The 27,324-nt window shown below is 38.6% G+C and overlaps 3 protein-coding genes, 1 long non-coding RNA gene and 2 pseudogenes across 4 annotated transcripts; 2 read left to right on the top strand and 4 right to left on the bottom strand.

Moving 5' to 3' along the window:
• Window positions 1–578: 578 nt before the first annotated feature.
• On the bottom strand, window positions 579–2,045 carry LOC137718760 (E3 ubiquitin-protein ligase AIP2-like; annotated as a pseudogene).
• A 3,522-nt stretch (window positions 2,046–5,567) lies between these two features.
• LOC137718745 (uncharacterized) lies at window positions 5,568–7,828 on the bottom strand (annotated as a pseudogene).
• Window positions 7,829–15,564: 7,736 nt separating this feature from the next.
• LOC137717345 (putative disease resistance protein RGA3) lies at window positions 15,565–19,940 on the top strand. Its single transcript, XM_068456676.1, has 3 exons — window positions 15,565–18,913; window positions 19,000–19,065; window positions 19,491–19,940. Exons 1-2 carry the CDS (start codon window positions 16,011–16,013, stop codon window positions 19,007–19,009), a joined length of 2,913 nt encoding a protein of 970 aa, XP_068312777.1. The 5' UTR covers window positions 15,565–16,010; the 3' UTR covers window positions 19,010–19,065; window positions 19,491–19,940.
• LOC137717346 (uncharacterized) lies at window positions 19,558–20,620 on the bottom strand. The gene is made up of 2 exons (XR_011065769.1): window positions 20,577–20,620; window positions 19,558–20,461 (listed from the first exon to the last, which is right to left on the bottom strand). It is a non-coding gene; the product is annotated as an uncharacterized lncRNA (long non-coding RNA).
• A 2,995-nt stretch (window positions 20,621–23,615) lies between these two features.
• LOC137718089 (copper transporter 5.1-like) lies at window positions 23,616–24,290 on the top strand. The gene has a single exon (XM_068457601.1). It carries the CDS (start codon window positions 23,737–23,739, stop codon window positions 24,178–24,180), a length of 444 nt encoding a protein of 147 aa, XP_068313702.1. The 5' UTR covers window positions 23,616–23,736; the 3' UTR covers window positions 24,181–24,290.
• A 537-nt stretch (window positions 24,291–24,827) lies between these two features.
• Window positions 24,828–27,161, bottom strand: LOC137717376 (uncharacterized). Its single transcript, XM_068456735.1, has one exon. The coding sequence runs from the start codon at window positions 27,018–27,020 to the stop codon at window positions 24,927–24,929; it is 2,094 nt and encodes a 697-aa protein (XP_068312836.1). The 5' UTR covers window positions 27,021–27,161; the 3' UTR covers window positions 24,828–24,926.
• Between the last annotated feature and the right edge of the window lie 163 nt (window positions 27,162–27,324).

Genomic DNA, 27,324 nt, shown 5'->3' with positions numbered 1-27,324 from the left:
AGGTCAAACACAATCATGTGAACAGGGAAGCTAACTGCATTTCACATGGACGTAGTTTGGTTTGAGGAGCTTACATGATTGTAGATCTCCTTGTAAAGGATAGTCATACCATGTAATTTTGGTGTGTACAGTTCTTTTCTCCTTCGGTTGGGTTGAAATCCCGGACAAAGTTTTTACTGAGGTCCCCTTTCAGTGGTGCACCCCATCCTCTCTTGTACGTATTCTCTCATAACGCTAATGAATATCGTACTTCTTTCCAACAAAAGAAAAATGTTCCGAAATACACGAATTAACCACTATTAAGACGAAGTTGGGGGTATAGTATAGTTGGGCGACCTGGAATAAAAGCCATGAACCTGGAATAAATGGTTAGCTCTCTACCACCTCGGCCTTGTCTTAAGAAAAAGGCCAGTACTTGAGTTCCAAGCAAAGAAACTCAACAAATAGCTCACAACAACAGATGCATTTATAACAGTTTAAGTTGTCCGAACGCACTTTGAGCAATTCTGAAAGCACTTCAAAACAGGCTCACATCAAAACACACTCAGAGACATGCTTAATGTGATGGACTGAATTTATTAATGAAGCTGCAAATTTGACAATTGTTGAAGCAAATGTCATCATCTAAACATTAAACATACATGTATTCACCACCTCGAATCGCATTCGCAGCTCCTTTTCTGTCTTCTTCGGCCTCATTCTCCCTCTCCTTCCAGTTCTCGTACACATGATCATCCGTCTGCAGCTCATGCCAGCATGTCGGACAAGAATTGTGCTCATCCTGCCACAATCAAAACAACCCAAAAACCCCAGTCAATCAGCCACATCAAATTCGAATTGAACACAACCAATGAGATACATTAGCAATACAGCAAATGTTGAAAAATTCGAATTACCAGCCATGGCTTTAGGCAAGGAGGATGAAAAGTTGTGCTTGCAGAGCGACTCCTGCATTTTGTCATTGACAACCAAGTTTTCCTTACAAATGCAGCAATCTGCGTCCTCTCCGAGCTCCTTAAACACTTCCTCCGGGATCATGATCACCGGAAGATTCGCCACCACCTGTTTGCTCGCAGGCGGGACCGTCGGAACCTCCATCGCGTCATCCAAAATCCCCTGAGGCAAAACGCTGTCGAGGTTGTCAATGAGCGACTGAAGCAGATTCACTGCGCCTTCCGAGTTCTCTTCGATTCCGGGACCCAACTCAGAAGACGACCCCGCCGCCATGGCCGCCGTCAATATTTTTAAAGTTTTTGCAACTTTCCACGAAAATTCAAACAAATTTCCCAAATAATTACCCAAAAAAAAAAAAAAAAAAAATTCAAAATCAACAAAAAAAGAACAAGGGGTTTCTATAATTTTCTGAAAAGGGAGATATTTCATACCTTGATTCGGAGAAGACGACGGCTGCGGGGGGTCCTTTTCCTGATGAACGACCTCTCTTGCCTCATCGATGCAAGCGAGCAAGTGGGCCTTCTCGGAAGCGTCTGAAACGATGGAATGGGCGAGCTGAAAGAAGGCGAGTCCGGCGGCCCAGAAACACGGGGAGGTGTACCGTGTCTTCAACACGGTGGAAACCCGTCAAACGACGCCGTAGTACAGTTTCCGCAGCAACGGAGAAGCGGAGGAGTAGTGGCCCCGGAGCAGCGAAGTAAGAGCGGCGACGGCGTCCTCGAACTTCTGCTTCTTGGAAACGTCCTTGTGGAGCTCCTCCAATCACTGCTCCAATTTCTTTTCGTCTTTGAATTTGACTTCCATTTTCAGATTCGGGTTAAATCGGTTTGTATCGTATCGGATTTTTTATTTTTCTGCGTTTTTCGGTTTCGGATTATTCTTATATTTCTGTGAGTTTGGCTTGGCGGGAGGTCACCGTTGGGAGACGGAGGTGGCAATCGGATCGTCTGCGCGCCGTCTCACATTCCAACTGTCTGTCCACGTCACTGCGTTCTCACGCCTTCTCGTTACTTCATAAACGACACCTTTATCAACGTCGTTTGATTTACATTTGTTCACTTGCTTGAGTTGCCTGGTGGGTGAGTGGTAGGGTTGGGTTCATCTAATTCAATGTTTGACACTCAAAAATTTAATATGAAGCAAAAGATTACCAAAAAGTTAGGACATGCAGGAAGTTGTTTGTGCTTCAGTTTTCTTTTATTATTTTTGCTTTTAGATTTTTTTCTTTTTTTTTTTCATGTTATTTTATTTGAGTTCGTTTAGTTTTCAATCATGTTAACATAAGATTCTTGTAGACCCATTAGAATATGTAGTTATTGTGCCCATGGGTTATAGAGAGCCTACTAAAAGATGAAAAGATCAAGTCATTGGGCTAGTAAGCTAGTCCAAGGAATCTATGTGACAGAACACCACCACGAGAACGAAAGACGACCGCTCATAGCTATGGATTGTCTACCAACAAGGAGAGACGAGCGCAAAACTTAAATTATTGTTTATCAATCTTCAATTATATGGTGTTTGATGATATAAAAGTATATGAGTCTAAGCCATTTGAAGATATCAGTCAAGATATCGTGAAGAAATTGTGAAGAAATGCAAAGGTTTACCTCTCGCTGCAAAGGTTTTAGGTGATCTCATGTATAATAAGAAAACAAGGAGGAAATGGCTAGATGTCTTGAACAGTAAAATATGAATCGAAAAGAGGTGGAGCAAGAAGTTTTTCAACCACTATGCTATCATCATATTTGTTTAATTTGCTTATTTTTCTTTTTTCAAAATTCAGATAATCTTCAAAGGACATGAACAATGACAATCAACTGGTGACTCGCAAGCTAGGCATATCTATTAATCTTCTTTGAAAAGGCATTTTCTTTCCTTTATGTGTGTATATATATATGTTGTGATATCTTTATCAAATGGGGTGTGCGATCCACACATCACTTTTTACTTCTCACGCACCTCTTGCTGATTTTTGTCATTTGATCTTCTTCAATTCATCTAATCCGACGATTGAAAATTAAAAGGATGTGTGAGAAGTAAAAAGGAGTGTGTGAATATCACACTCCTTATCAAATTAGTAATGTTATATAAATATAAATATTAGATAATTAGGTGTACTTGATTAAGTGTGTATTCTACAATTGCTTTTTATGTGTCTTTGTTCAAAATACAATGATTTATTAGAAAATAAAGTCCAAGTGTTTTTCCAACCATCGAGCAACTTTTTATACAAAAACAAAAAAAGAAAAAGAAAAAAGAAAAAAACCCATAAAGCAATTGTATATTGTGATTCAAATTCCTAGACAATCAAGAAATTCATGGATTGTTGAATATGAGAGAATTCAACATGCTTGAAACATGAGGCGTGATACTCCAATTATATAATAACATGTGATGTTTTGTTTCGTATACTAAGTACATTGAAAAATTTGTTGTAGAATAGCGAGCAAAGTTGCAATTCACTCTTGATGGCCATCCGCTGAAAGTCATCATTCAAATTTTGTTTGTTTGTACTATCTAATTTTTATTTACTATTCACCTAAATAATTGCATTTGCTTCATCTAAAGAGAGCAAGAAGAAGATAAGGTTGGTTCCTCTCTAGAATTTAGTGCTCCGAGTCTAAGGACAGGAAATCCGTGCTTGTGTGAAAGAGAGAAATAAGAGTCATTGATTTGTGAGGTGGGCTAGCGAAATGAGTTAATAGGGACCATCATATTCAATTTTGAGTAGTCCAAATTGCCCGATCCTTGAGCTTTGGACAATTAGATACAAAGTGGATCTCTACCCTAGGTTAGTACTTCCTGCATATCAAAATCTAAGACTTAATAGGAAGTGAGAGGTTTTAAGTTCGAATCTCGTGGATGGCAAATTCGATACCAAATTAAGTTGCCCGTTGTGTGGCTTAGTCGAACTCCCTCTCTCTTTAGTGTAAAAATATCTATGTACTAAAAAAAAAAAAATTGTAAGACTTAATAGGCCTAGTCTCCTTTGATGTAGAAGTTTTGATTGAATATATTGGATTGGAACAAGTGAGACTACATTCATAATACCACAATCCAACTTGAAAAGATTTGATCTTATTAAAAAGGCACTTGAAGAGATCAAAATAGCAAAACTTGCCATTTACAAGAGGACTTGCATAAAGCTGATTTCCTATCTTGCGACCTCCTGATCTAATAATTCAATGTTATATAAAAAAAATACAAACAACATCAAAACGTCATAATAGTGATAAATCCGATCCAGACAAGTTGCTCTCGCTTTTGGAGAGAAAGGGAAGAAACTACGTTGGGCTTCGTTTACTTTCTTTACCAACTTCGATCCTTGTACTGCATTTTGGGTTTTTTTTCCTTAGGACAAAATTGCCATCAAGCCCAAATACTTAGCGGGGCCCCATATTTTCTAAATTCCAAATCAGCCCCTCTAAACACTGTTAATCATACAGAATCAAAAGACGTCTAGAAACCGATGGAGACAAAACCGTAAATAATAACAACTCCAAGGGTACATCCCAACGCACATCTCGTACCAAACAATTAACAATGTAGTAGTACTACACACCAAACGGACCAAACTTTTCATTTTTCTAAATTTCTTACCCGTCTCTCGCGAGTCTTGTTCTCCAAAAATCCGCTGCTTCTACTTTCTCTCTCTAGAAATCGAAGAAGATGATGCATATGACCTTCTACTGGAGCCGGCAGGTAACGCTCCCTCACGCTGCTCGCCTGCCTTCTACCAGTACCTCGAGGACCTGCGCGTGCGCATCAAGCTCGCGGCCTCCTCATCTTCCCTGAAATCCTCGTCCGACACGCCGATCCGGGCCCCGTTGCTCAGTGCCAAGCTCGGCGGCGCCGGAGGTAGGTTCTCGGCGGGGAGGCTGGCGGAGAGCGTGCTTTTCGGAGTCAACGCGGCGATCGGGTACATGATTATGCTGGCGATCATGTCGTTTAACGGCGGAGTGTTCGTGGCCATCGTTTTGGGGCTGGCGATTGGTTACCTGGCGTTTCGGAGTGGGGACGATGACGTGGTGGTGGATAATCCGTGTGCGTGTGCTTAGAGATTTTTGGGTGAATTTAGTAAATTTTTAGATACTATTCGAAAGGCTGCAATTCGCATTTGCCGATGTGCTATGAATTTAGTAAATTTCTATAAAAAAAATCTTGTATTATTGTTGTTGATTGTAATTTATACGTTGCTTGATGCATTAGGAAGATATGAATCCAAAAGCAAATACACGTTAGCTTTCAAAATGAGTTAATCACTTTCGTTTTAAAAACATTTCAAGTGTTTTCTACACGGAATATCATATGTTTTTTCTAATTTTACTAAAGATTGATTTCAAAATATTTACACGAAAATATATTTTAAAACATTTTCAAACGAACACTTTGATTTAAAAGTACCTTTTAAAAATTTTCAAGTATTAAAAACGTTTTTTCTGAAAATATTTTTATTAAAAGAGTAATGTTATTCATACCATATTTTTATACTATATTATCATTATTTAATTAAATAATTTTTTTTAATTATTAATTTATTAAATAATGATCTAAATTTAAAATTTTGATAAATTTAAATAATGTGGCTGTCATCAAATGCAATCTAAATAGTACGAAAATATGATATAAAAACATGGTATGAAACTATGAATAACAATACTCTTAATAAAAACTTTAAAAAACACCCAAGTATTTTTTTATAAGTGCTTTAATAAAAAAAAAAGTCTAAAATTAAAATCACTTCCAAACGATTCTCATGATACCCGAAACATACAATGTACTATGTTTCTTTATCGTCCCCATCCTCCGCAGAATAATCTTTTCGCCTCTTCCAATTGTAGGCAGCTTCGAAGAGCTTGCAGTTTGTGTTAAGAGCTTCTTCTGGAAAAAGATGATCAATGTATTCTTCAAACCCAGCAGAAACACCATCTTCAATAACTATTGGCCTCTTCCTCTTCAATCTCCGCGGCAACTTCGCTTGCACCAACGTAACATCACCGAAATCCCCAAACTCCTTCTCCATGTTCAGCCATTGTTCTAGCAGCATACTTCTTTGTTCCTTAAGTTCCGGTGCTGAAGTCCTAAAATAGTCCGACGCTCTCTCGAAAACCCTTCTGGCGCGCTGAATGCATTGTTCATTTTGCTCAATAACATCTTCTGAGTGCATTCCGTCTCCTCCCACCATAGCCGATGCCTCGAATGCTGCGTAATTGATCCAGACTTTAACGTGTCGGGTCCGTTCTAATAGTCGCCCGTACAGATTTCTAGCTCTCTCAAACTCTCTCTCTGCTAGTTCAAAGTCAATGTATGACTTCCACAGCAATTCGGGCTTGTCGAGTTGTTTTTGGCCGATGGCAAGTTCATAAACCGATCTGGCTCGTTCTGTGTCGCAAATTCTTTTCTCAAACTCTGCATACCTCATCCACGCGTAGCAATTTTCCGGCGACCAATGCAGATACTTTTCATACAGTTTGCGACAGCGATAAGCATTACATAGTTGCCACTCAATCTCAATGTACTTCTTAAATATCTTGCCTTTAGCTGCCTTGCCAACTGCAGTACCAAGTATCTTACGTGCAGACTCGAGTTTCAGTTGTCGGATCTCAAACTCGGCTGCGAGAATCCACATTTTTGCAAATGTAAACTTCTTATGAGGAATCAGTTCAAGGCACATTCTATAGACAGCGCGTGCATGGTCCTCATCGCGAGCATCAATCTCCTCATACAGTGCATAGTTGATCCATAGATAAATGTAGCGTTGCCAATACCGCTTTTCTTGAGCCGGTGGAACATTGGCAATCGCTCGATCATAAACTTGTCTAATCTTCTCTTTGTTCCCTGCATTTTCTTCTAGCCTTATATAACCAAACCAGGCATCATAATCCATAAGATTCTTCCTAACCTCCTGCTCGTACTTGAACCTTGCCTTGTTCAAAATTCCATCCTCGATCGCTTGTCTGTCCCCATACCGCTCCTCAAATTCCTCGAACATCCTATGTAAAGAATCAGCCTTTCCTTTTGGTATACGATCACGCCCTAACTTATAAATACTCCTCGCACGCTCGATTTCTTTGCACCCTTCTTCAAATTCAGCAAAAGCCAGAAACAACTGTTCGGCCCCCTCATCATTGTCTAGCATATCCACTGCCGTCTGAAACACATCCCTTACCCTTGCAAGGTCACCATTCTTCATCTCAAACTTGGCATACCGAATCCAAGCGTCAGCTTTTGGATGACATTGTACGAACTGCTCAAAAATCGCTCTCGCGTGATCTACTTCATTATACCGAAGCTCAAACTCGATGAATTCGATCCAGCCTTGCCGGTCCAGCATCCAATCCATCCACCTCCGAAATATTTCCCGAGCACGAGCCACATTCCCTATCATCTTATCCATGTGAATATATTTGTACCAAAGCTGATCCACCCTCGGCAAGAGTTTCACAGCACGCTCCCACACATTCCTCGCATGGTTGATCATCTTATTCTTCATCTCCATCGCGGCATACTTGACCTAGACGGTGTGGCTTCGATAATCTACCTCAAGTAGCCGCTCCCAAACAGAGCGTGCACGGTCCAATTCCTTCTGGGACTCCTCCCACCGAGCATACTTGATCCAAACGCAGGCATTCCACTTCTGGCGCTGGACTTGGTCCTCGAATCCATTGCTCATTCGGAGGCGAAAATCAGCAAGCTCGGTAGCATCATTTATTTGCTGTTGGGGAGGACGGATTTCACCCTCCTGACCCTCACGCGCCTCGCGGAGGAGTTGCTCTGCGGTGATTTGGACAGGGGCTGGGGCTTTATTCTTAACCCTTCTCGCCTGCGGCAGCTTGTCATCGGTGTCCTTGTAGCCATTGCTGTCATTCGCCATAATTCTTTAGAAACTAAAAAGCTTGAACTCGAATTCGAAAAAACCCCAAATCAAAGTGTGGAATGGAAAGAATGAGAGGTGTGATTTTTAATTATGGTTACGAAAATCACAATATATAAGAGACTGAGAGTCCCAAATCAAATAGGAAATCGAGAATCCCAAATCAAACAGGAAACTGAGTCCGCGATAAAATTGGACTAGGAGTTCCCCTCTGTTCCCTTTACTTTTGTGCCAATTTCGTAAGGGTAAATTGTAGTAACGTTTTTTTAAAACATCAATGGGTTTCGTAACTAAAAATTTATTATTATTAATTCCTTAATTTATCAAAACATGCACACTTAATTAAAAATTCATTACCATTAGTTCTTCAATTTTAATTTAACTAGAGAAATTGTTCCTCAACTCTAACCAAATTGGAGCAATGATCCTTTAACTTTAACTAAATTGTAGTAATGATCCTTCCAACTTAGCTCATTTTGATACAAATGTGACGAAAATGACCATAGCCACACGTTTTGATGAGTTGAGGGATCCCAATTGCAACAATGATCATTCCAACATAACTTATTTTGATAAAATTCTAACGAAGTTGATGAAAATGACCAAATCTACATATTTTGATGAGCAAACATAACTCATTTTGATAAAATTCTAACGAAGTTGACGAAAATGACCAGATCTACACATCCGCGAGGATCATGATCGTTCGTAATTTTCTTGTGAGGGAAAGAGGGATGGCTTGCCTGTACGACCACAGCCGCGAGGATCATGATTGTTCGTCGGGTTGGACTCTTTACGAGCATATCGACCTCCCCAAGGTCCAAATTCTCTGCCTTTCTCCTTTAATTGCTCTTAATTTTACTATTCTTGCGTTTTTTATTTTTCCCGTGAGCTATCACACTGCTGCTCTATATATGTAATTTTTTGGATGGTTTTTTGGGTTCGTCGGAAAGTACCCAGATGGAAATTTTTAGTTGAAAGATCAGTGAGTCGGATTAACCCGTTGAGCTAAAGTTCTATATCTTGCTAAGCGTTTTGGGTAAGCATTGTGTTTGTTGTGTATGGATTTCTTGATTTTAGTGGAACGTTATGAAATGGGTTTGTTGGGTTTTTTTGTGTGTGGTTGGCTTTGCGAGGAGTATTCGATGATTTCTGCTGTGGGTTTGTTGATACTTTGGAATACTTTCACACTTAATTGTTCTGTAAATGGCGTGTTTCATTGGAGCTTGTCTTTATAACGTGAGCTACTGACTGCATGAAATGAAATGGACGGGGACCGGTAGATGCAGTGTTTCAGTAGTTTCACCCATTTTCCATCCTTCCGTTCGATGTCAATGGTAACATGTGCCTGATTCTCCTTTTATAATCTGGTCTGTATGAGTTTGAGCAAGGGACTTAACCTCAGTAGCATCTTCAGGTTCTTCCAAAACATGGCACATAATATGTGCATCATTTTATGATTATCCTTTTTTCTTGCACTCATAGCTTCTTTCGTTGTTCTTGAATGGCTTGTCATTCCTGTGAAATCCGTAGGAGATACAAGTCATGATGTTGAGGATTTATTACTTTTCATTGCTTGTTTCTGCAGAGATTTTATTAGAACCTAGTATTCGCTGATGTTCTAAAATCGTCCAACGCTCTCTCGAAAACCCTTCTGGCGCGCTGAATGCATTGTTCCTTTTGCTCAATAGCATCTTCTGAGCGCATTCCGTCTCCTCCCGCAATAGCCGATGCCTTGAATGCTGCGCATTCCGTCGCCCGTACAGATTTCTGGCTCTCTCAAACTCTCTCTCTGCTAGTTCAAAGTCATTGTATGAATTCCACAGCAATTCGGGCTTGTCGAGTTGTTTTCGGCCGATGGCTAGTTCGAGTTGTTTTCGGCCGATGGCAAGTTCATAAACTGATCTGGCAAGTTCATAAACTAGATTTCACTGGGGAAAAAGGGTGTTGGTGTGCTACAAGGATACGCCTAGGGCTAAATCTCACATTCGTAGCGACAAGTGCTACAAGGATACTCTCACGCGATATGACACGGTGGTCAATAAAAGTCAACGTTTTACCTCAAAGGGCATTTTCATAAATTCACTTTAAAATTATAGATAAAAACGTAAAATTAAGGACGGGTCGTTACAATCTACCTCCTTAATAAAATTTTATCTCTGAAATTTGAAATAACTTGCTATATGTAAAATACCCGAAAATATGGGGAAAACATATATATATATATATAAGGAAGAAATTAAGTTAGAATGGTTGTATAAAAGAGAATGTCATTCCGTCGCGATAGGATTGCAATGATTCCTCTTACATGGCGCCAAGCTCATACCTTCTTTCTTTCTTTCTTAATATGGTAGTATAGTATAATACTCGTATAAAATATAAAGTTGAAAATACAAATTATTATGTAGTAACATAAAGTCAAAAATATATATACATATAATAAGACGACAATAAAAATAGATATATAAAAACGTACAATTCCAATATTTGTACTGAGTTTAAAATCGAAAGTAGAAATAACTACCTTACCAGAGAAACCAAATTTGCTGTATTATTTGTCTGAATCACAACATACCTTACCAGAGAAACAGAGCACACAATCACGGCCATGCTTAATGCGATGGAATGAATAAGAATTTATGGACGAAGCTGCAAATTTGACAAACTGTTGAACCAAATATCATCCTTTAAACATTAAACATATATGTATTCACCACCTCGAATCGCATTCGAAGCCCCTTTTCTATCTTCTTCGGCCTCCTTCCAGCTCTCGTATGCATGATCATCCATCTGCGACTCATGCCGGCGTATCGGACAAAAATTGCGCTCATCCTGCTACACTCAAAACAACCCAAAAACCCCAGTCAGTCAGTCCGTCGAAAATCGAATTGAACGCAACCAATGAGATACATTAACAATATAACAAGTGTTCAAATATTTGAATACAATGCAAGGAGGGTGAAAAGTGTGCTTGCAGGGTAACTCCTGCATTTTTTTTTTTTTTTTTTTTCATTCACAAACAAGTTTTCCTTACAAATGCAGCGATAAGCCCACGCCGAGCTTTTTCAACACCTCCTCCGTGATCGTGATCACGGCAATATTCGCCGCCACCAGTTTGCATGCCGGCAGAACCCTCGGAGCCGCCTCACGTCATTCAGAACTCCCTGTTTGGACCCAAAATTAAGAAGTTGGGCCTAACCAAGGCCCAACATCTCACTTAATTCATGTTTCGCTGTTGGGTATTTATTTTTACCATAAATGAACAGTGAACAGCCCAAAGGTTTGAAAGTACTTCTGACATGGCAAGAATGGGCGGCGAAGATGCTCTCTTCCACACTGAAAGAGGCTTACTCAGCGAATTTTGCAGAGCCATGGCAAAATCTGTAATTTCGAGAGGACTAAAGCTCAAGTATCCAATTGGGAGCTCATGGCAAAATCTGTAATTTTGCAGAGCTTACTCAGGGCTTGACCAAGAAACCTTTAAATTAACAACACTTTCTCACTCACTTTCAGGGGAGGTTGTGTGGGATCTCGCATCCAACACCCCTAGCGGCAAAACATTGTCGAGAGATGCCAGCGATCCAATAATATCCTCAAAATTTAGCCAGGCACAGTCGAGAATTATGTTTGTCTTGAATGCATATTTCCATTGAATTGTGTACGTATATACGTATCAGATTCCTTGTACAATGGGAAAACCAAAATTCTAGGGATACAATGTAAATATAAAAAAGTGTTGTTATTTCTATCTCAATGTTTTATATTCCCACCCACATTTTAATGTATTTGTTAATAACAAGTTTGCCCGTTTATAAAATGACCGATAATGACCTTAAAAAATATATAATAACAAACTTAATACGAAACAGTCATGTATTTTTCTTATGTTAGATGAAGCAAATGAAATTTTATAACGATTATGTCCTTAATCTTAGTTTTATATATAATTGTTTATATTCTATTTTCTAAGAGGATAAGTTTATAACTTTAGATATATATTAGAGGTTATTTTAGGAATAATAGTGGGTGAAGAAATAACATTTCAATTTTTGAACTCTTTACGGTGGGTGGAATTATAGTGTAGGTGAGAAAATAGAACATCATGGTGTGTATAGCAACTCTCATACATAATCAATCATATATAAGTTTCCTATCTAATCACCGTGACTTTCTAACAACCCCATCAAGTTGGAGAGTGGATGTCAAGAACTCCCAACTTGCGTAACATCACCGAGAACATTTTCTTGCCCAATAGTTTCATAAAAACATCGGCTAATTTGAGAAGAATTCACATGTCATGGAATTTTTGTGCCATCAACTATCTTGTCCATGATGAGATGAGAATACATCTCAATGTGCTAAGTTTTTTTATGAAAAACTGGATTCACCTCTATACATCTCAATGTCCAGAATGCGGCAGTTGTAAACCTTCCAAAATAAAATGTAGCCGAGTACACAAGAAGTACCAGCCATAGCTCTATACTCGACTTGACCTTTAAAATTTACACAAAAAAAAAAAAAAAAAAAAAACGTAAAACCAGATCTAGTGTTCTTTCTATCGGATATGATGCATATGATTAATGAACAAATGTTTACAAGCGGTGCCGACATGAACTTTAAAAACAGAGATTTGGATGGGGATCTTAGAGATCCTCATATTTTATCTGTTTATTACATATTGTGGAATCCAAAATTATTTTGAATTTTTTAAGTTAAAATTAAACAAAAATAATAATTAACGAAAACTGATCGTATAATTTACAATGATAATTATAATATGAAAATTCCTAATACCTCTACAAAGAAGGGAATCCTCTTCCCAAAAACAGAGCTAGTGTTTGAATACAAATTACCAAGTAATAGTTGAACGCTTGTCGTTTATAAATGGCATGGTAATGAAAGCTAGATGATTTTTGTCCTTTTCCTTTTCACATGATCACTTTATTTATGCGGTGTGAGTTGGAGTTGGCCTCCACAGAATACGACAGCACACCGACCACTAACTTTACTTTACTTTAATTGACTTGATTGACTTGGAATAATATGACAGCACACCAACCACTAACTTTACTTTACTTTAATATGACAGCACACCAACTTTTCTCCTTTTCACACCGAATTACTTTATTTTTGTGATGTGAGTTGCAGTTGTCCTTCACGAAATACGACAGCGCACCACTATTTATCGGAAACGATGCATATGATTAATAAACAAATGGTTACAAGCGGTACCGACATAAACTTCAAAAACAGGGATTTGGATTTTATTTTGATCTAAATTAAAATGTGAGTAGAAAAATAGTAAGTCATTGTGGATCTAGCAAGTATCATACAAAATCAATCATATATAAGTTTCTTATCTAATCATCAGTGACTTTCTAACACGTCTTAAGTTGGAGAGCAAATGTCAATAACTCCCAACTTGCGTAACATCATCAAGAATATTTTCTTACCTAATGGTTTCGTAAAAACATCAGCTAATCTGAGAAGAATTCTTATATCATGGAGTTTTTGTGCCATCAACTATCTTGTCTGTGATGAAATGATAATACATCTCAATATGCCGAGTTCTCTTATGAAAAATTGAATTTACCCGTATATGTAAGGTTGACTTATTATCACAATATAAAATAGATGCTCCATAATGCGGCAATTGTAAACCTTCCAACATAAAATGTAGACAAGTACACAACAAGTACCAGCCATAGCTCTATTTTCGACTTCGGTTGAAGACAAAAAAAATTGTTATCTATCTTTTCATTCACCATGAAATTAATGAATTGCCCAAGAACACACACTACCTAGTAGTTGAACAACGAGTCACTAGACAACCAGCCCAATCAGAATCACAATAAGCAACTAGATTTAATTTGTTGTTTGATGGAAAGAACAAACCTTGGCAGGAGTAGATTTAAGATATCAAACAACTCGAAGAGCGGCATCCATTTGGGGCTGCTGCGTTTCATGCATAAACCGACTAAGTACACGTACGGAATATGTGATGTCCATACAATTGATGGTAAGATAGAGTTGTCCAACCAAACGTCAGTATTTGGCAGGATCCTTGAGTAGCTCCTCTTTATAAAAAAAAGTTTAATTTCTTCCATCGGAAACTCCACAGGCCTTGCAACCAAGAAACCATGGTATTTAAGTATATCAATTGCATATTTTCTTTGTATCAAGGAGAACGATAAGCAGTAAGTGGAGTGAATAATGCGCGATAGTTGTTATTTAAGCAAGGTAGTTTACGTGATAACGATTTGATCAAAATAGATTTAATAATCAGAATAAGAGTTTAGAACGTGTTGAAAAAGATTGTGTTGAAACGATTTCTCATAGTCTAATCATGTATAGTTTCATGTTTTCTACTTTAACCATAAACATAGAGAGATTCTTGGTTGTCCCCGAGTATATCCCAGTCATTCAATCCCTCACGCATCAAGTGTATCAGTTCAAATGCAATTCATAAAATATAGTTTGGTAAATGCTCCAGATGAAAATTTACATAACAATGGATTTACCATGATTAAGGTAAAAAGTAAAAACAGAACTATATTTTGCAAATTACCAAATAATAATTGAATACTTGTCTTTTATAAAAGGTAGGGTAAACCAAGACATGATATTTTTCTCTTTTTTACACACAATTACTTCATTTATGTGATTTGAGTTGGTGGTGGCCTCCACAAAATATGACAGTGCACTACCATTTAATTTACTTCACTTGAAATGATTGACATCGCTTTAAATTTGTTTTTTTATTTAAAAGATTTTCTTACTACTGAATACACACGAGAAAAGTTGCACAATCCAACCAACGATCAAAGACCATTTACAATACCAAGCAAGCTCCAGCTGAAAATTTACACATAAAAAAATAAAAGGTAAAAACAGAGCTACTGTTTTTTCTATCGGAAACGGTGCATATGATTAATAAACAAATGGTTACAAGCGGTGCCGACGTAAACTTCAAAAACAGGGATTTGAATCCCCATTCAGATTTAAATTGTAAAAATCTTATGACCTGTTTGGTATCTTACTTAAAAACTTTAGTTGTTCCTAAAAATAATTTTTAAATAACATTAATTAAAAACAGTTTTATTTTAAGTCTCAAATTTTTAAAAATCTGTTTGGTTGAATTTTTAAAAATAATTTTTTTTAGTTTGAATTCAAACTTCCTTGAAGAAAAATTGGAGGAGAGAAAGAATTGGGAAAGAGAAAAGAGAGGAAATAGTTGGCGAGGATAGAGAAAGACAGGAGGAGGATAAGGAAAGAGCAAAAAATTTACGATGAGAAGGTGAGGAGTGAGAAGAAAAAGATACTGATGAGAGAGAGAGACAAGACAAAGGCTGAGGAGAGAGAGAAGACGAGGTGTGACGTGGGGAGAGAAGAAATAAAGGGTTGGGAGAGAAAAAAGAGAGGGTTAGGAAGGAGCAAAGAAGATGTTGAGAAAAGAGGAGGAAAATTTTAAAAACTCATTTTTAATGTTTTTAAGAAATAATTTACATTTTTAAGTTAGTTTTGAATCTAATTTTTAAAAAGGATCCTACTAAACAAGAATTTAAAGCCTAAAACTCAAAAAGTATTTTTGAGTTAAAAAAGTTGAACTCAAGTAAGATACCAAACAAGCCCTTAGAAATTTTCACATTTTAGTTATTTATTATACATTGTATGGTTAAAACTTATTTTAATTTTTAACTTAAAATTAAACAAAAATAATAACTAATAAAAATTAATCAAACAATATAATACGAACATGATTCGAATCCCCTTTTGATGCCCAAAAAACAGAGCTAGTGTTTTAATACAAATTACCAAGTAATAATTGAACGCTTGTCGTTTATAAATAATAGGGTAGCGAAGGCTTGATGATTTTTTTTTCCTTTTCTTTTTCACATGATTACTTTTTTTTTTTGGTAGACTTTCACATGATTACTTTTTACTTTTTACTTTTTTTTTTTTGTTGTAAACTTTCACATGATTACTTTATTTATGCGGAGTGAGATGGAGCTGGCCTCCACAGAGTAATGACAGCACACTAACCACTCACTGCACTTTATTAATTGACTTGATTGACTTGGAATAGTCGTATAAGCTGGACAGGAGAGAGGCAACAAACCATTCTGCATTTCATCTTCATTCTTTTTCCACTTAGTGTCAACAGATTCCGGACGCTGAAAAAATGGCTGACGGAATCATTTCCATGGTACTGGATCGGGTGTTTTCAACAGTTTACGAGTACGTTGACGGAGGGGTGAAACTTGTTTTGAACGCCAAGGAAGATGTTGAAGAATTTGCTGACAATCTCAGAGCTATTCAAGCCGTTCTGGAAGATGCAGAGCAAAGGCAAGTCAAGGACGCCAGCGTGAGGATCTGGTTGGATCGGCTCAAAGACATATCCTTGCAGATGGTGGACGTGCTGGACGAGTGGAACACTGACATGCTGAGACAACAGGTTAAGAAGCAAGAACGAGAAGGTGAAAATGCTCCTGTTCCCGAGAAGAAGAAGAAGAAGGTAACTTTCTCTGTCTCCCCTAGCTGCTTTTGTTTTGGCAAAGCCAAAGAGGTGATTTTTCGCCGTGAGATTGCGAGTAAGATAAAAGATCTAAATGGTAAACTAAGTAGGATCGATGAGCAAAGAAAAAGGTATGGGTTTCAACACATAGAAAGAGGCATTCAAGAATTACCTGAACGGCAGAAGACTTCGTCTTTTGTCGTCTTGTCAGAGGTATTTGGTCGAGAAAAGGAGAAAGACAATCTGATAACAAAGTTGTTGAGTAATGGTAGAGAAGATCGGAGTCGGCTTCTTACCATCCCTGTTATAGGGATGGGAGGAATGGGAAAAACAACTCTAGCCCGACTTGTTTATAATGATAAAAATGTAGAAGCCTATTTTGAGAAGAAAGTGTGGGTTTGTGTCTCAGATCCTTTTGATGAGTTTAAGATTGCCAAAGCTATAAGCGGTGACGATGCTTCAAGCTCGGATGAGTTGAATAATGTCTTGCAACGCATGTCAACATCCATCAAGGACAAAAGGTTTCTCCTTGTCCTAGATGATGTGTGGATCCACGATCGTAAAAAGTGGGAAAAAAACTGGGAAAAAAAGTGGGAAAACTTAAGGGCATCATTAATTCAAAGTGTTGCTCATGGTAGTAGAATATTGGTGACCACAAGACAACACGATGTTGTTGATGTGATGAGAGCAAGGGACAAGATCGATTTGGAAAAGTTGAGTGAAGAATATTGTTTATCAATCTTCAATCGCATGGCGTTTCATGATACAAAAGTAGAAGAGTCCAAGGCGTTTGAAGATATTAGTAGGAATATTGTGAAGAAATGCAAGGGCTTACCTCTCGCTGCAAAAGCTTTAGGTAGTCTCATGCACAATAAGAAAACACGGAGGGAATGGTTAGATGTTTTGGATAGTAAGATATGGGATAGAGAAGAGGTGGAGCAACAAGTTTTTCAACCACTTTTTCTAAGTTATTATGATTTGGTCCCAGCAGTCAAAAGTTGCCTTTTGTATTGTGCTTGTTTTCCTAAAGATCATGAGTTTGAGAGGGATGAGTTGATTAATCTTTGGATGGCACAAGATTATCTTAATTCAAAGGGGAATAAAGATGAGGGAGAAGTTGGTCAAAGAATTTTTGATAACTTAGTAGCACGGTCTTTTTTTCAAGATTTGGAGAAAGACAGTGTTAGTGGTAAAATTACAGGTTGCAAAATGCATGATATTGTTCATGACTTTGTGCAATCTCTCACCAAGGATGAATGTTTGGTCACTGATGCGGATGTTGCCAATGAAATAGAGGGTTTGGGTGAAAAGGTTCGTCATTTGACCTTCACCTTTTGGTCAAAACATGGTGAGTCGCTGCCACTCCCACCTTCTAATGCATATGACAATTGCAAAAACCTACGTTCGCTCTCATGTTTTGGTTCATCCTCTGGTAAGATAGCCTCAAACTTTATTCTACAATTGAAATGTGTTAGGACATTAAATTTGAGTGACTGTGGCATAAGTGAAGTCCCAAAGGAAATTGGTGAATTGATACATTTGAGGCATATTGATTTGTCATGGAATCATAATTTGAAGATATTGCCGGACAGTATCTGTGAGTTGTACAATTTGTATACCTTGAGCCTCACTGGTTGCTGGTCACTTGAAAAACTACCTGATAACATGGGAAAGTTGATTAGCTTAAAGCACCTGTATGTTGAGGCCTGTCATATGCTGGAGTACTTGCCAAAAGGAATTCTCAGATTAAAAAAATTGAAAAGAATTGATGAGTGTGTTGTGGTTCGTGGTGAGGATGAAGACAGAGCAGCATTACAAGTGGGAGATCTGAGAGTCTTGAACCTTGAGGGCAGTCTCACCATAAAATTGAAGGGGAATGTGAACGACGAGAGGGAGCTTGAGAAGGCACAGTTGTGGGACTTGAAGCAATTATTTCATCTTGAAATTAATTCTAAGAATGTCTTATACAAGCAGACAAAGAGCACAATAGAAATACTAAATGCTTTACGACCGCACGACAATCTGGAATCCTTAGATATTTCTTATCATTCAGGCACCACCTGCCCCAATTGGATGATGTCTTTGCACAACTTAAGAATCGTCCTTCTGTATGAATGGAGTGAATGCAAGTTTTTGCCTCCTCTTGGGAAATTGCCCTACCTTGAAAAGCTGACTCTGTGGTGTATGCAGAAGGTGGAAAAGATTGGTGGTGAATTTTTGGGAATAGTTGACTCAGATGAAACGTCATTGACATCATCATCATCCACCTCATTTTTTCCAAAGTTGAAAGAATTCGAAATTCGTTCCATGTCAGCGTTGGAGGAGTGGGAAGTAGGCGTGGAAGGATGGAACAAAGAGGATTCAGAAATTTCAATCATGCCATGCCTTTCCTCTTTAGAAATTAGTTACTGTAAAGGCATAAAAACACTGCCAGACTTCCTCTGCAAAACCCCACTGCAGGATCTTGTCATCGGGGTGTGTCCGAGTCTTTCAGAGCGCTGTAAACATGGCAGTGGAGAGGAGTGGCCCAAGATTTCTCACATCCCAAACATCAAAATCTCAGAATACCGGTAATTGAGCTCTATCTATCTTATTTACACATGTATGTATGCTATCATCATATTTGTTTAATTTTCTTATTTTTCTTCTTCGAAAGATACGAGTAATGTGGATCAACTGGTGATTTGCGAGCTAGGCATACATATTAATCTTCTTTTAAAAGGTAATTGTCTTCCTTTACATATTTCAAGGATTATTTAACTTTAGCTGCTCATTTCTAATTTCTTTGTGGAACAACTGAACGAAAGTAGTGATATCAATAAACCATCTAGGAAACATATCATGCGTTCATCTTACTGATTTATGAAGCACTTTTTAGTAACTGTTCATACGTACGTACCAAATTTGATATCAAATTTCCACGGCGCATAATTTTCTTATCTTAGTTGCTCAAGTTTTCGCAAAAAATAGTAAGACTTGAGCAAAGGTGAGCCAAATTAAAGAGCGTTAGTTGAGGTCACCTTCAGGTTTCTCATGAGGTTTGTTGTTTGGCTTTAATATACATTATTTGGTTGTTTCTTAGGAAAATTAAATTTAGGACAATATCATAGAGATGTTGCTGAATAGGTAATTTACCTATCGTTTCAGGGATTCGGAAGAACCTAAAAGCGTGATGTCGACCATCAACATACCATTACTGAATCTTCCCCACAAATAAGCCATGAGAACTTGCAGGCACTGGAAAGTGATTCCTCAAAGCATTCCTCTGCTGACTCCTCATTGCTCGGACCTGCGCTTAATGATCCTTCATGGCCATATTTCAACAGGTCAAACACAATCATGTGAACAGGGAAGCTAAGTGCATTTCACATGGACGTAGTTTGGTTTGAGGAGCTTACATGATTGTAGATCTCCTTGTAAAGGATAGTCATACTATGTAATTGTGGCGTGTAGAGTTCTTTTCTCCTTCGGTTGGGTTGAAATCCCTGACAAAGTTTTTGCTGAGGTCCCCTTTCCCCTTTCAATGGTGCACCCCATCCTCTCTTGTACGTATTCTCTCATAACGCTAATGAATATCGTACTTCTTTCCAACAAAAGAAAAATGTTCCGAAATACACGAATTAACCACTATTAAGACGAAGTTCGGGGTATAGTATAGTTAGGCGACCTGGAATAAAAGCCATGAACCTGGAATAAATGGTTAGCTCTCTACCACCTCGGCCTTGTCTTAAGAAAAAGGCCAGTACTTGAGTTCCAAGCAAAGAAACTCAACAAATAGCTCACAACAACAGATGCATTTATAACAGTTTAAGTTGTCCGAACGCACTTTGAGCAATTCTGAAAGCATTTCAAAACAGGCTCACATCAAAACACACTCAGAGACATGCTTAATGTGATGGACTGAATAAGAATTTATTAATGAAGCTGCAAATTTGACAATTGTTGAAGCAAATGTCATCATCTAAACATTAAACATACATGTATTCACCACCTCGAATCGCATTCGCAGCTCCTTTTCTGTCTTCTTCGGCCTCATTCTCCCTCTCCTTCCAGTTCTCGTACACATGATCATCCGTCTGCAGCTCATGCCAGCATATCGGACAAGAATTGTGCTCATCCTGCCACAATCAAAACAACCCAAAAACCCCAGTCAATCAGCCACTTCAAATTCGAATTGAACACAACCAATGAGATACATTAGCAATACAGCAAATGTTGAAAAATTCGAATTACCAGCCATGGCTTTAGGCAAGGAGGATGAAAAGTGTGCTTGCAGGCAAGTCCGGCGGCCCAGAAACACGGGGAGGTGTACCGTGTCTTCAACACGGTGGCATCCCGTCAAACGACGCCGTAGGACAGTTTCCGCAGCGACGGAGAAGCGGAGGAGTAGTGGCCCCGGAGCAGCGAAGTAAGAGCGGCGACGGCGTCCTCGAACTTCTGCTTCTTGGAAACGTCCTTGTGGAGCTCCTCCAATCACTGCTCCAATTTCTTTTCGTCTTTGAATTTGACTTCCATTTTCAGATTCGGGTTAAATCGGTTTGTTTCGTATCGGATTTTTTATTTTTCTGCGTTTTTCGGTTTCGGATTATTCTTATATTTCTGTGAGTTTGGCTTGGCGGGAGGTCACCGTTGGGATCGTCTGCGCGCCGTCTCACATTCCAACTGTCTGTCCACGTCACTGCGTTCTCACGCCTTCTCGTTACTTCATAAACGACACCTTTATCAACGTCGTTTGATTTACATTTGTTCACTTGCATGAGTTGCCTGGTGGGTGAGTGGTAGGGTTGGGTTCATCTAATTCAATGTTTGACACTCAAAAATTTAATATGAAGCAAAAGATTACCAAAAAGTTAGGACATGCAGGAAGTTGTTTGTGCTTCAGCTTTCTTTTATTATTTTCGCTTTTAGTTTTTTTTCTTTTTTTTTCATGTTATTTTATTTGAGTTCGTTTGGTTTTCAATCATGTTAACATAAGATTCTTGTAGATCCGTTAGAATATGTAGTTATTGTGCCCATGGGTTATAGAGAGCCTACTAAAAGATGAGAAGATCAAGTCATTGGGCTAGTAAGCTAGTCCAAGGAATCTATGTGACCGAACACCACCACGAGAACGAAAGACGACCGGTCATAGCCATGGATTGTCTACCAACAAGGAGAGACGAGCGCAAAACTTAAATTATTGTTTATCAATCTTCAATCATATGGTGTTTGATGATATAAAAGTATATGAGTCTAAGCCATTTGAAGATATCAGTCAAGATATTGTGAAGAAATTGTGAAGAAATGCAAAGGTTTACCTCTCGCTGCAAAGGCTTTAGGTGATCTCATGTATAATAAGAAAACAAGGAGGAAATGGTTAGATGTCTTGAACAGTAAAATATGGATCGAAAAGAGGTGGAGCAAGAAGTTTTTCAACCACTTTTTTTGTGTATGCTATCATCATATTTGTTTAATTTGCTTATTTTTCTTTTTTCAAAATTCAGATAATCTTCAAAGGACATGAACAATGACAATCAACTGATGACTCGCAAGCTAGGCATATCTATTAATCTTCTTTGAAAGGGTATTTTCTTTCCTTCATGTGTGTATATATATATATGTTGTGATATCTTTATCAAATGGGGTGTGCGATCCACACATCACTTTTTACTTCTCACACACCTCTTGCTGATTTTTGTCATTTGATCTTCTTCAATTCATCTAATCCGACGATTGAAAGTTAAAAGGATGTGTGAGAAGTAAAAAGGAGTGTGTGAATATCACACTCCTTATCAAATTAGTAATGTTATATAAATATAAATATTAGATAATTAGGTGTACTTGATTAAGTGTGTATTCTACAATTGCTTTTTATGTGTCTTTGTTCAAAATACAATGATTTATTAGAAAATAAAGTCCAAGTGTTTTTCCAACCATCAAGCAACTTTTTATACAAAAACAAAAAAAGAAAAAGAAAAAAGAAAAAAAAAAGAAAGAAAAAAACCCATAAAGCAATTGTATATTGTGACTCAAATTCCTAGACAATCAAGAAATTCATGGATTGTTGAATATGAGAGAATTCAACATGCTTGAAACATGAAGCGTGATACTCCAATTATATAATAACATTTGATTTTGTATACTAAGTACATTGAAAAATTTGTTGTAGAATAGCGAGCAAAGTTACAATTCACTCTTGATGGCCATCCGCTGAAAGTCATCATTCAAATTTTGTTTGTTTGTACTATCTAATTTTTATTTACTATTCACCTAAATAATTGCATTTGCTTCATCTAAAGAGAGCAAGAAGAAGATAAGGTTGGTTCCTCTCTAGAATTTAGTGCTCCGAGTCTAAGGACAGTAAATCCGTGCCTTTGGTTTGTGTGAAAGAGAGAAATAAGAGTCCTTGATTTGTGAGGTGGGTTAGTGAAATGAGTTAATAGGGACCATCAGATTCAATTTTGAGTAGTCCAAATTGCCCGATCCTTGAGCTCTGGACAATTAGATACAAAGTGGATCTCTACCCTAGGTTAGTACTTCCTGCATATCAAAATCTAAGACTTAATAGGACGTGAGAGGTTTTAAGTTCGAATCTCGTGGATGGCGAATTCGATACCAAATTAGGCTGCCCGTTGTGTGACTTAGTCGAACTCTCTCTCTTTAATGTAAAAATATCTGTGTACTAAAAAAAAAATTGTAAGACTTAATAGGCCTAGTCTCCTTTGATGTAGAAGTTTTGATTGAATATATTGGATTGGAACAAGTGAGACTACATTCATAATACCACAATCCAACTTGAAAAGATTTGATCTTATTAAAAAGGCACTTGAAGAGATCAAAATAGCAAAACTTGCCATTTACAAGAGGACTTGCATAAAGCTAATTTCCTATCTTGTGACCTCCTGATCTAATAAGTCAATGTTATATAAAAAAAATACAAACAACATCAAAACGTTATAATAGTAATAAATCCGATCCAGACAAGTTGCTCTCGCTTTTGGAGAGAAAGGGAAGAAACTACGTTGGGCCTTCGTTTACTTTCTTTACCATCTTCAATCCTTGTACTGCATTTTGGGTTTTTTCTCCTTAGGACAAAATTGCCATCAAGCCAAAATACTTAGCGGGGCCCCATATTTTCTAAATTCCAAATCAGCCCCTCTAAACACTGTTAATCATACAGAATCAAAAGACGTCTAGAAACCGATGGAGACAAAACCGTAAATAATAACAACTCCAAGGGTACATCCCAACGCACATCTCGTACCAAACAATTAACAATGTAGTAGTACTACACACCAAACGGACCAAACTTTTCATTTTTCTAAATTTCTTACCCGTCTCTCGCGAGTCTTGTTCTCCAAAAATCCCCCAAAAATCCGCTGCTTCTACTTTCTCTCTCTAGAAATCGAAGAAGATGATGCACATGACCTTCTACTGGAGCCGGCAGGTAACGCTCCTCTTCGACTCGTGGAAAACCGACACGTGGACGAGCTACTCCCTCACGCTGCTCGCCTGCCTTCTCGTCCCTGCCTTCTACCAGTACCTCGAGGACCTGCGCGTGCGCATCAAGCGCGCGGCCTCCTCATCTTCCCTGAAATCCTCGTCCGACGCGCCGATCCGGGCCCCGCTGCTCAGTGCCAAGCTCGGCGGCGCCGGAGGTAGGTTCTCGGCGGGGAGGCTGGCGGAGAGCGTGCTTTTCGGAGTCAACGCGGCGATCGGGTACATGATTATGCTGGCGATCATGTCGTTTAACGGCGGAGTGTTCGTGGCCATCGTTTTGGGGCTGGCGATTGGTTACCTGGCGTTTCGGAGTGGGGACGATGACGTGGTGGTGGATAATCCGTGTGCGTGTGCTTAGAGATTTTTGGGTGAATTTAGTAAATTTTTAGATACTATTCGAAAGGCTGCAATTCGCATTTGCCGATGTGCTATGAATTTAGTAAATTTCTATAAAAAAATCTTGTATTATTGTTGTTGATTGTAATTATACGTTGCTTGATGCATTAGGAAGATATGAATCCAAAAGCAAAAACACGTTAGCTTTCAAAATGAGTTAATCACTTTTTAAAGAAATGTTTTTTTCGTTTTAAAAACATTTCAAGTGTTTTCTATAAAAAATATTATCGATATGTTTCTTCTAATTTTACTAAGAATTGATTTCAAAATATTTACATGAAAATATATTTTAAAATACTTCTAAACGAACTTTTTGATTTAAAAGTACCTTTTAAAAATTTTCAAGTATTAAAAATGCATTTTCCGAAAATATTTTTATTAAAAGAGTAATTTCATTCATATCATATTTTTATACTATATTATTATTATTTAATTAACTAATTTTTTTTAATTATTAATTTATTAAATAATAAATTAAATTTAAAAATTTGATTAATTTAAATGATGTGATTGTTTACATCAAATGCAATCTAAGATAATACGAAAATATGGTATAAAAACATAATATGAAACTAAGAATAACAATACTCTTAATAAAAACTTTAAAAACCACTCAAGTATTTTTTTATAAGTGCTTTAATAAAAAAAAAAGTCTAAAATTAAAATCACTTCCAAACGATTCTCATGATACCCGAAACATACAATGTACTATGTTTCTTTATCGTCCCCATCCTCCGCAGAAGAATCTTTTCGCCTCTTCCAATTGTAGGCAGCTTCGAAGAGCTTGCAGTTCGTGTTAAGAGCTTCTTCTGGAAAAAGATGATCAATGTATTCTTCAAACCCAGCAGAACCACCATCTTCAATAACTATTGGCCTCTTCCTCTTCAATCTCCGCGGCAGCTTCGCTTGCACCAACGTAACATCACCGAAATCCCCAAACTCCTTCTCCATGTTCAGCCATTGTTCTAGCAGCATACTTCTTTGTTCCTTAAGTTCCGGTGCTGAAGTCCTAAAATAGTCCGACGCTCTCTCGAAAACCCTTCTGGCGCGCTGAATGCATTGTTCCTTTTGCTCAATAACATCTTCTGAGCGCATTCCGTCTCCTCCCACCACAGCCGATGCCTCGAATGCTGCGTAACTGATCCAGACTTTAACGTGTCGGGTCCGTTCTAATAGGCGCCCGTACAGATTTCTAGCTCTCTCAAACTCTCTCTCTGCTAGTTCAAAGTCAATGTATGACTTCCACAGCAATTCGGGCTTGTCGAGTTGTTTTTGGCCGATGGCAAGTTCATAAACCGATCTGGCTCGTTCTGTGTCGCAAATTCTTTTCTCAAACTCTGCATACCTGATCCACGCGTAGCAATTTTCCGGCGACCAATGCAGATACTTTTCATACAGTTTGCGACAGCGATCAGCATTACATAGTTGCCACTCAATCTCAATGTACTTCTTAAATATCTTGCCTTTAGCTGCCTTGCCAATTGCAGTACCAAGTATCTTACGTGCAGACTCGAGTTTCAGTTGTCGGATCTCAAACTCGGCTGCGAGAATCCACATTTTTGCAAATGTAAACTTCTTATGAGGAATCAGTTCAAGGCACATTCTATAAACAGCGCGTGCACGGTCCTCATCGCAAGCATCAATCTCCTCATACAATGCATAGTTGATCCATAGATAAATGTAGCACTGCCAATACCGCTTTTCTTGAGCCGGTGGTACATTGGCAATCGCTCGATCATAAACTCGTCTAATCTTCTCCTTGTTCCCTGCATTTTCTTCTAGCCTTATATAACCAAACCAGGCATCATAATCCAAAGGATCCTTCCTAACCTCCTGCTCGTACTTGAACCTTGCCTTGTTCACAACTGCATCCTCGATCCCTTGTCTGTCCCCATAACGCTCCTCAAATTCCTCGAACATCCTATACAAAGCAGCAGCCATTCCTTTTGGTATACGATCGCGCCCTAACTTATAAATACTCCTTGCACGCTCGATTTCTTTGCACCCTTCTTCAAATTCAGCAAAAGCCAGAAACAACTGTTCGGCCCCCTCAGCATTGTCTAGCATATCCACTGCCGTCTGATACACATCCCTTACCCTTGCAAGGTCACCATTCTTCATCTCAAACTTGGCATACCGAATCCAAGCGTCAGCTTTTGGATGACATTGTACGAACTGCTCAAAAATCGCTCTCGCGTGATCTACTTCATTATACCGAAGCTCAAACTCGATGAATCCGATCCAGCCTTGCTGCTCCGGCATCCAATCCATCCACCTCCGAAATATTTCCCGAGCCCGAGCCACATTCCCTATCATCTCCTCCATGTGAATATATTTGTACCAGAGCTGATCCACCCTCGGCAAGAGTTGCACAGCACGCTCCCACACATTCCTCGCATGGTTGATCATCTTATTCTTCATCTCCATCGCGGCATACTCGACCCAGACGGTGTGGTTTCGATAATCTACCTCAAGCAGCCGCTCCCAAACAGAGCGTGCACGGTCCAATTCCTTCTGGGACTCCTCCCACCAAGCATACTTGATCCAGACGCGGGCATTCTGCTTTTGGCGCCGGACTTGGTCCTCGAATCCCTTGCGCATTCGGAGGCGAAAATCAGCAAGCTCGGTAGCGTCATTTATTTGCTGTTCGGGAGGACGGATTTCCCCCTCCTGACCCTCACGCGCCTCGCGGAGGAGTTGCTCTGCGGTGATTTGGACAGGGGCTGGGGCTTTGTTCTTAACCCTTTTCGCCCGCAGCAGCTTGTCATCGGTGTCCTTGTAGCCATTGTTGTCCTTCGCCATTATTCTCTAGAAACTAAAAGGGTGGAAAAATTTACCTTAAGCTTGGGAGAAGAAATTCTCAGGCGAAAGGAAAGAATGAGAGGTGTGATTTCTGATTAGGGTTACGAAAATCACAATTTATAGGAGACTGAAAATCCCAAATCAAATAGGAAATCGAGAATCCCAATTCAAATAGGAAACTGAGTCAGCGATATAATTGGACTCGGAATTGCACCGACTCACTGACTGACGAGTTACTCCTCCCCAAAGCGACTCGCTCGTCTCGACGCCCCTGCGTCGAGGACCTGCGCCGGCGCCTCAAGGT

The sequence above is a fragment of the Pyrus communis genome, chromosome 15, assembly GCF_963583255.1.
Source record: "Pyrus communis chromosome 15, drPyrComm1.1, whole genome shotgun sequence".
NCBI classification, from domain to species: Eukaryota; Viridiplantae; Streptophyta; class Magnoliopsida; order Rosales; family Rosaceae; genus Pyrus; species Pyrus communis.
Note: the sequence above shows the minus strand (reverse complement) of the source record. Positions and strands in the feature narration are given on the sequence as shown.

Bases quoted from the DNA above. Each gene is read 5' to 3' on its own strand.
- LOC137718089 (XM_068457601.1), top strand. From the start codon at position 23,737: ATGATGCACATGACCTTCTACTGGAGCCGGCAGGTAACGCTCCTCTTC.
- LOC137717345 (XM_068456676.1), top strand. From the start codon at position 16,011: ATGGCTGACGGAATCATTTCCATGGTACTGGATCGGGTGTTTTCAACA.
- LOC137717376 (XM_068456735.1), bottom strand. From the start codon at position 27,020: ATGGCGAAGGACAACAATGGCTACAAGGACACCGATGACAAGCTGCTG.